We start from the raw sequence: 9,478 nt of genomic DNA, 5'->3' as shown, positions 1-9,478 counted from the left end.
CCTGCGCAACATTCTTTACGCAAAGGGTGGGGGGGAGCATGGAACAAGCCGCCCAGCCAGGTGCTCGAAAGAAGCCAGCGTATCCGTTTCCAGAGATGGCTGGATGAGATCTTCAGATCCAGGGCCTAACTCCTATAACAGAAGGTCAGGGATGGGAAAGCTTCACCACACCCTAAACTCCAGGACACGGGGTACAGCACACAAGAGGGCTGCTTGAAACCCAGCTTTTATTTCAATGAGCACAGAAACATTTCCACAACAGTGCTTTTCACACAGGACGGTTTCTGTGCCGATCCATGCTCTGTAGGGAGCTGTAAACAAGTGCTACTTTAAATGAGGTGCTGCTGAAATTCCTCTCCCCTTGTGCAATTCTACATCACAGCCTCCTCACATGACTCGCTAGTCAGGGGTCAAAAGCAGCATGAAATGAGCTTTCCTCGCAACCAGGACACAGCCCACACCCCCCAGTGTAGATTTCCCCCCCCTGCTGGATTCAGTTAAATTAAAAGCCACCCTTGAATTAGGAAGGAAAAAAAAAAACCAGTGGGGCCATTCTTTGTTCAAGAGTACGTCCGAGTTGGGATCTTCTGCGTGCAACCCTCAACTAAACTACTGAAGTGAAACGCGCAATACTGCGGTCTCCTGCAACACCGTGAAATACAGCCTGAGCATTATGCCTGCAGGAAAAGGAATCGGTCTCCAAGGCCCAGGGAGAAGAGATCCTGCACTGTCACAGCTCAGTACTCCGTGTTGAACGGATAGTCCTTGTGATTCACACCCCTGGAAACAAAACAAAGCAGGATGAGGCCGGCGCAGGGCGGATCCTAGAGAGGTTTCAGCTGTGAGCAAAATGTCACATGAATTGTGGGTGGAACAGGGCATGGGGCGATCCTGAAAACGGGACAGAAGGAATAAATCTTCTTGCCCATCTCGTATGAACTGCTTGGCCACCCATTTCTTCCAGCATCTGGTAGCTGGGATAGTTCATCCCCTAGAAACCCTGAATGCCTACTGCAGTTCAACACAGAACCACCATCCCCATAAATAAGTCACTAAAACCTTTAAGATCCAACATTAAGATCAGACTGATCCCCTAGTTTAACAGCTCTAAGCTGCCAAATGGGTTTATCACAAACAAAATAACCAACCCCGTTAGAGTGTGGCGGGGGGGGGGGAAGCCTTTTATACCAGCAGTAGCTAATCTCTGGCTGTGGTAGGAGTCCATAAACCTGAAGATCTGGGACGCTAAACCCCCCTTTTCCACATACCAGTGCAACGGACAGGCCCTCCAGTTTCTGTCGAAGCTCAGGATGGTCTTCATGTCCTCCGCGTCGAGCTCGAAATCAAAGACCTGCCGCGCCAGAGGAAGAATTCAGCCGCGCCCCTGCGGGACAGGTCCCACAGCAGCATGTGGGACTTGGGAGCATGCCGTGATGCAAATGTCTGCTGGTTATAGGACTGCGCTCGTCTGGCGGACGGATAAGGCTTGATGTACACCGGTGTGACGTTATGGGCCGTTCAAGTCCACCGCAAAAAGCTTAGTGAATTTCTTTTTTCCTTGTCAGTGGCATAACGAAAATAAAATCTAACAAGAATTTTCTGCTTTCACTGAATAATGCTCCGACTACCTCTAGGATAATTCAATACTTCCGATCGCTTGCTCTTCCACCCAACAGCCCCTCTTGTTCAGAGGAAAGGAGGAGCCGTTTCCTGCTTTAATCCATAGCTGTCTGTGCCTAGGATTCCCACGCAGGTGGCTGAACACTGTGGGTGGGTGGAGGTTACAGCTGGGCACAGATACCCTGACCTGATGCCCCACTAAATACGGGATGTGGGAGACCTCTTTTTCCCCAGTAGTCAGGAGTGGGGTTGGTGTATTGCACCAGATTTGCTGGTTCTGGTCCAATCAGGGATCCCAGCTCCTGGCCCCCCCCAAACTCCAGAGGAGCCCCAACCGCTGTTTGAGCCTCATGAGAAAGAAAACCCAGTAAGGCTCTATAGTACTGCCAGGGTGTCAAAACAGCCACTCAGCAGATCACAGGAGTGACAGCACGGGCCCCTCTTCCCCTCCACCCACGAGAGGTGGGGTGGCGAGTCCAGTTAACCAGGAGCAACCCCCAACTGGGTCGGAACAAGATGGAAGAAAAATAGCCCCGATATTCCTGCCCCACAGCATCTTAAGACTCGGCTTTTTCACCTCGCTTTCTCATCCTCGCAGCCTTATCAGCATCGTTACCTGGAAATTCTGCCGGATGCGCTCCGTGTTGCTGGACTTGGGAATAAGGGCGACGTTCCTCTGGATGTGGAAGCGGATCAGCACCTGAGGAGACAAAAACGGAAACGATCTGGGACTCCTTCTCAAGCAACTGTTATGCTCCCCCACCAACATTAATAATAATAATTCCCTACACTTCTACAGCGCCTGTCTGGACCCTCCACTCCGAGCTCTTCCCAGGTCAGGGGGAATCCCACTACCCCCACCAGTGTGCAGCCCCACCTGGATGATGCTCCAGTCCTCTCACACACACCAGCTCTCAGTGGGGAGGAGAGCAGAGGGATGGAGCCAGTTCAGAGAGGGGGGTTATTAGGAGGCCATGAGGGGTAAAGGCCAGGGGGGAAATTTGGTCAGGACACCGGGGTGACACCCCGACTCTTGTCGAGAGACACCCTGGGATTTTTGATGACCACAGATTTCCTTGCGATTTCCTCCATAGTGACTGACGAATCAGTCCAGTCCTATAGTAAGACACAGTCCTAAGGTGGACGTAGCCCACAGCTCTTGACACCAGCGACGCTGGATCAGTCACCAGACGTGCCCCGAGCCGCACAAAGGCATCGCAGCTTCCAGACGTGTTCTCCCTGCTTCTCCCCACCGACCCCTGAACTCCCAATAGTCCAATTTCCGTCAACGCTCGGGGAAACGTTTGCCTTCACCTGAGCGGTAGACTTCTTGTGCTTCTCCGCGATGACCTGTAGCTTTGGATCCTGCAGCAGAGAGGGGTCATCTGGCTTCGCCCTGGGGGAACCCCAAACGCAGATCACGGTCGACACGCAGGGCTTCACGAAGCCTCGGTATTTACATTTTTAAAAAAAAAGCGATTCAACTCCTTTCTTTCAGTGCACTGGACATCACGCACCAAACGTGGAACAAAACTCAAGTGACCGTAATGAAAAACTCTAGAAATCTCAGTGGCAGATTACCAAGATATTGGGTTTTGCCCTGGATAGAAGCAAGAAACCACAGTCAGACAATGCAATTGTATTAGCTTTCTCATTAGCAATTGGTAAACAAGGTTAAAGGATTTCATCCAAGCCCTACGGCACAGTACACAAAAGCCATCACCCTGGATGGAATGTAATTACACAAAGACCACAGGAGCAGAATCGACAGGCACTGAAGGCTCATGTTCTGCTCCGAACAATGAATACCATTATTTCCAAAATGGTTCCCCGTGAAACCACACGTGCAAACTGTTCTAGGATGAATTTGAGAGCCAACGGGTGTACGTGAGGATTATCTAGATACCCCGCGGTCTGGATAGAATAAAACGCCAGAGCGCACTCTGAGAAGCGCAGCAAGGCAACTCGTTTTAACTGAAGAGCAGGCGCTCCCACATTCAAAACTGCATAAAGGAGTCAAGGGTTATACATGAAGTAATTGGGTGTACATTTCTGTGATGGAGGTATTGTACACTAGAAAAAGGCTTACTGGTTTCCAGTCTACATCCCCCCCCCCCCATTTAAAAGAATCGATATGGCCTAGCACAGCAGGCATGGGAGGGTTAGAGTATCCCCAACAACGAAATACACCCGGCACCCCCGTTCGAGATCGGCCTGCATGTGCCCAGCGTAAGAAGGCACCGATGATGACCAGGGCCGGATTGTGGTGTCCGTAGGCCCCCCGGGCACTTCCACTCCGCCATGCGCAGAGAGAGGGGGGAAACGCCAGTTGAACGGCGTCGACGGACGTGACGCACTTCGAACTGTTCTCGTGCCAAACCGCGCGACTGACGGAGCGAGTCGAGCGCCCGTCACTTCGACACTTCCAGTCTCTAGGACAGCCGCTGGACCGCGTCCGATCACTGGTCTGGAGCACCTGGAGTCCACCGCAAGCCTGTTGTTCCAGCTCGTTTCTCATCAGTCGCTCGTGTTTCCCTCCTGCGTGGGCCTTTAAGAATTTTGTAGGCCCCTAAGTCTACTGTGAGCCTCATGGGAAATCTGGTTAAAATCCGCTTTACCAGGGATATTCGGGATCACTGGCAAAATCGCAGCGGAGGAGCTCACCATGGTCTAGCAGGCGAGCCCAGGGGGCTGTACGCGGTCACAGTGATGCCTTTGGAGTGGCAGTAGCCAATCAGCTTTTCCTGGGTCAGGTAGGGGTGGGACTCGATCTGCAGAACAGGAAACATGTGATCTGTTAGATACTGTGTTGGGGGGGGGGAAACGCTTGTGTAAATAGATGGTTTCCAGCTGCTTCAGTCTCCTAGGCGGTGTAGTGGCTCTGTGGCTCAGGATCTGCGCCTGTGGCTGGGAGGTTGCTGGTTCGAATCCCGCGGCCGGCAGTGGAATCCTACTCCGTGGGGCCCCTGAGCGAGGCCCTTCACCCCAGCTGCTCCAGGGGCGCCGTATAGATGGCCGACCCTGCGCTCTGACCCCCAGCTTCTCTCCCTGTCTGTGTGTCTCATGGAGAGCAAGCTGGGGTCTGCGAGAAGACACATTCCTCATGCAAGAAACTATCTGGCCAATAAAGTGATTTTATAGTGATCTTATCTTCGCAGCTTGTGATTCAGCAAAACACGAGAGCGCCGAATCCTCGGGCTAAACACGTACTCCCGTCACCAATTTCTCGATTCTGAACGTGCACCGGTCCCCATTCACTGGTGGGATACCCCAATCCGTGTTTAGGGAGGGAGATGGCACACAGAACTACAGTTTTATTGAGCTTGAGTAGAGCACTGCACAAGAATGTGAAGGAACAGCTCAAGGTCCATCCCACACTGAAAATAAGGAAACGTTTCACCTCATATTTTCAGCACAGAATGATCCTTTATGTTTCTATTAAAAGCACTTCTCTATTCCAAGGGCAGAATACTATGGCTCCCACACATTCTGTGCACGTCAGTGTAGTTGTTGCACACTGTCAGTTTGTCTTTGACAGATCAGGGCTTGCCTTCTCAACTGAACCGAATAAATTCACAAAACCTGCTCTTCATAATGCTTGGTTATTCCCTGCCTGTTGTTGTCTGTTATAATACGCTGCACACTGCCAGAATGGAGAACTCCAAACCCCAGAACAAGACTCCTACCTGGTTGTTGGCGGGTTTATACTTTAAGCCGGGCTTGTTCAGCAACCTCTCGATCTGATCGTGGTTGAAGTTGGATACTCCGATGGCCTTCACCAGGCCAGCGTCCACCAGCTCCTCCATGCCCTGAGGACACAGACTCCAGGGTGATGCTCTTCCTCAGACAGTCGGAGCAGAGTTTGAACCCCAAAACCACGATTAGCATTAGCTTGGTACGTCCCATTTGGTTATGGCCAAATGGTACCATGTCTAGTCTACACCCCTCCCAGTGTCACAGTCCTCTGGTGGACTGTACCATCTCCACTCTACACCCCTCCCAGTGTCACAGTCCTCTGACGGACTGTACCATCTCCACTCTACACCCCTCCTTCAGACAGTGCTTGGCTCCTGTTTCTGCTCTGAGCACAATCTCACCTCCCAGGTGTCCAAGAAGTCAGTGTTGTCTGGCAGGGCTAATCCGTTCTCATCCAGAGGTAACAGCTCACCACCAGACTACGACAAAAAGCAAAATGGAGTCGCGGAGCAGACTTAAACCGAACCGATAGCAGCCAGAGCAATTGCAGAAATGACAAAGTAGGTCACATTTTAGTGCACACATTCCTCAGGCTGTCACTTGATGCCACAACCCTTTTTCAAACTGGGACCGGTTCTGCATGTGTGGAGCCAGCCTGGCTGTAGATCACCTTGAAGCCCATGGGCCAGTGAACCAGGTACAGGTCCAGGTAGGCGAGCTTCAGGTCGGCCAGCGTCTTCTGACAGCCCTCCTTCACCAGCTGCTTCTCGTGGAAGGTGCACCACAGCTGTGAAGAGGAGACAGGGGGGGGGCGTCAGAGGGGGCCGGCAGCTGGCCCGTCGGATCACGCGGGGAGAGATCAGCCCGATACAGGAAGGACCGCACCAACCGGTCCTGCTATCTGGACCACGCTGGACGTGTGGAGGAGGAGGGGTTGGAGGCAAGAACGTCAAAATCGGTCACTTCTCTGGGGGGTTTTCAAAGCTGCCAGCCCCACTGGAGCCCAGCAGGTGTGAGCCTGGCCAGTACCTGGAGGGGAGACTCCTGGGAAAGCTGAGGCTGCTGCTGGTGGGGCTGCACACTGGTGGTGGTAGTGGGATTCCCCCTGACCTGGAAAGAGCTGCGAGTGGAGGGTCCAGAAAAGTGCTATACAATTTTAAGAAATAAATTTAATATCAAGTAGGGCCGTTTTGCCTCAATGGCATAATAGTGCAGAGATGCAAGAGATTTGCAAGTTTTAAAATTTGTGATGGTAAAAGGCCATTTCCAGAGAACACTGGAGACACAGAATGCATCCCCTGTGGTGCTCTGAATCCAAGCAGTTCTGCAAGGTTTATTGTCCAAGTGTAGCTCTGGTCACCCACATCCCCAGATCACCTTGTTACTACCATGAGTGGGTGTTCAGAAGTGACCGTTGTGTGCGCATCAGGGCCTGCACAAGATACTTCCGCACACAACGGCCGTTTCTGACAAGGTTACCCCCCGTCTTTCAGGTATTCTCAGTCTCACATCCAACAGGGGTCCGTCTAAAATGCACTCGGGCCAGGCTGACTCCTACCTTGCTGACGATGAAGAGGTCCTCTCTCTTCACCACGCCCTCCTGGATCTTCTGCTGAATGGCCTCTCCCACCTCGCCCTCGTTGTCATAGAACAGGGCGCAGTCAACATGCCGGTACCCGGCGTCGATGGCGGTCTTCACCGCCTGGGCCACCTCGCCCGGATTGGCCTAGCGACGGGAGAACGTGCCATAAAATCTGACCCCCATGGTGCAGTCCCAGCTGGGGACACAGATCCCCTTGGACTGCAGCCCGGTCCACTCCGGGTCTGCCCGAGCCAGCGCCAGGTCAGATCTTGTGCTTTTGAGTGCATGAGCCCGTTAAAGTCTGTTACTTCAGCAGGACGATTTCTAGCGCACATGTAGCGGAGCTACTGTAGTTTGGGCACGGTGACGTCATCACCCTCCCTCTGGAAACCAGCGCTGCCTGAAAGAGGCCTCAGCTTTCCTGGCCGCCGGAAGCTCATCTTGTACAGGAGAGCGTTATCTCAAGGAGAGGGGTATCAAGGACCTACCCAATAATTCCAAAACGGGTCAACTAGAACAGGGAGAAGGAGAATTCAAAGGGGAAAAAAAAACAGCAAGGGAGATGAATAGGGCATTGAAAACGGCCAAAAAAACGAACGGAGACTTCAGTTGATTCAATGCAACAATCCATAAAAACCCACTGCGAGATGCGTTTTTAATTGACGAGTTTAAACAGACGGGCACGCAGCTCAGCTCAGCTCAGGGGTCCGATTCCTACATCCGAGCATGAGTTGTGCGCTAATCGATGAGCTGAACTAGCGCGTCCACGACAGACGAGCAGATCAGCAAATGACGCCCGGTGGGGGGTGTGGCTACAACTCGGACGAAAACGTTAAAAAAAAAAGTAAGAAGGAGCACGTTTAACCCCCAGAACCCGATTAACGGATTACGGGCTGCGACAGTACATCGCTCGCAAGCAGCTGCAGCAGTCGTAAACGAGATGAAAGTGATGAAGACCCATTTCATCTTCTAACCGATATGCAAGACTGAATTCAAGTCACAGAGCAGCCCAGGTCTAAATCCCCTCACACCACAAGTCGTCAGGATGTCCACGGCGTTAAGACTGTAATTGACGTGGAACAGCAGTTCGTAAAGGTCGCAGGCGCCCGAGTCCAGCCACGACAAGACACCCTGGACTCGACCATAAACGGCAGGCCCTCCACTGTCCTGCGAGTCCGATCTCTTTGGGGATATACCCAGAAACGTGAAACCGGGCCACACCATCTGGGGATACAGCAACGGGACAGGCATTGTCTAGCGCTCACTCGTCACAATTGCTAAATGGTCAAAATTGCAAAATAGCTGTGCAATTTTGACAATTGCACAGCTGCAATTATATATATATATATTTAAATTCTGACCTTTGTTGTCGGTCGCTTTTTGGTTTTTTTTAACCCACCCCGCTGTGTTGATCTTACGAACTGTTGTCAAAGTTCATATTCTCCTACCTTCCACGTCCCAAGACCCAGGATGGGCATCTTGGCGCCGGTATAGAGCTCCACACACGTTGCCATGGCAAATATCTGATTTGCACCTCAATTGTTTTCCCCCCCCCGTTTATCAGACTCGAAACCGGCGCCGGTCCGCTGAAGTCTCGAGGCCGTCGTGGAGCCGGTGCGTGAAGGATAGCGAGTGGGGGAACCGGCGTGGAGATTTAATGACAACGATGGCTTCTGATTGGCAGGAATGACTGTGGCCCCTCAAGGACAGAGCGGTCCAATCGTGACGACTTAATGAGGCGTCTGACGGCCGTCAAGAAATGATTACAGGGGTACAGGGGATACCAGGAGATCTGCTGAGCGGAAACAGCTGTTCAGTGTGCAGAATCCTGCAGGCTGTCTCTTCGAAAGCACAGAAAGAAACGCTACAGGTTTCCCAAAGACTGATTAAGGCGATTAATTCGACCCATTAGCACTAATGAAGATTAATATTATCGTTGATAATAATAATAATACAATCCCTTGCATCATATAGCTCTTTTAATTATTTCTTCTAACTTCTCATTGATGATGAAGACGAACTCTGCTGTTAATAAAACAGAGGCCAAATCAATTCATCGGGATCGATTACGTTATTAACATTCAAAGAGTCAAGATGGACACCTCTATTTAGAGCATTAGTACAGTGCAAGAAATTATATCTGAAGTAATTCATCTGGGAAGAAAAACACTGATAATTAAGCTGCAGGATCTTTTTTTTAAATACGAAATAATATCAATGTAATAGATCGTTACATTTTATTTGTTTACCTCTTTCCTGGTTTTATGTACATGTAGTGATTACTCTATAATTCCAAATCAAGTCATTGTATGAATGTTTAAAATAAACATGATTATCCAAAGCTGTTTCATTTATTTGTATTAGCTGCGTTATCAGCCCCTGCAGAATTCTGGAAATTTCAGGAGTGTTATTTCCATCATTAATGATGCTTTTTCGTGGAGAATCAGTACTGGACCCTGTACACGAGATCTGAGAGGGCTGTGGAATTCAGAGTGAAGCAACTTTGACCCATGTATTGTGATCTGTATATATATATAGTAACGCAACGGGGGCTCAGGGGACTCCCGTGTCGCGCAGCAG

General features: G+C 50.9%; 1 protein-coding gene across 1 annotated transcript; it reads right to left on the bottom strand.

Moving 5' to 3' along the window:
- Positions 1-737: 737 nt before the first annotated feature.
- LOC148829083 (aldo-keto reductase family 1 member B1-like) lies at positions 738-8,412 on the bottom strand. The gene is made up of 10 exons (XM_088922735.1): positions 8,347-8,412; positions 6,875-7,042; positions 5,987-6,103; positions 5,718-5,795; positions 5,307-5,429; positions 4,285-4,391; positions 2,935-3,016; positions 2,237-2,320; positions 1,269-1,351; positions 738-780 (listed from the first exon to the last, which is right to left on the bottom strand). The coding sequence occupies exons 1-10, from the start codon at positions 8,410-8,412 to the stop codon at positions 738-740; spliced, it is 951 nt and encodes a 316-aa protein (XP_088778861.1).
- Between the last annotated feature and the right edge of the window lie 1,066 nt (positions 8,413-9,478).

The sequence above is a fragment of the Atractosteus spatula genome, chromosome 8 (genome assembly GCF_055471065.1).
Source record: "Atractosteus spatula isolate fAtrSpa1 chromosome 8, fAtrSpa1.hap1, whole genome shotgun sequence".
Lineage (NCBI taxonomy): Eukaryota > Metazoa > Chordata > Actinopteri > Semionotiformes > Lepisosteidae > Atractosteus > Atractosteus spatula.
The sequence above is the reverse complement of the archived record's forward strand: the minus strand, read 5'-3'. Positions and strand labels throughout refer to the sequence as shown.

Excerpts from the sequence above, each read along its gene's own strand:
- LOC148829083 (XM_088922735.1), bottom strand. The coding sequence starts at position 8,412 with ATGGCAACGTGTGTGGAGCTCTATACCGGCGCCAAGATGCCCATCCTG. Across the intron at positions 7,043-8,346 it reads TGGGTCTTGGGACGTGGAAG|GCCAATCCGGGCGAGGTGGC; the intron begins GTAGGAGAATAT and ends TCCCGTCGCTAG. Across the intron at positions 3,017-4,284 it reads GGCTCGCCTGCTAGACCATG|GGCGAAGCCAGATGACCCCT; the intron begins GTGAGCTCCTCC and ends GGGTTCCCCCAG.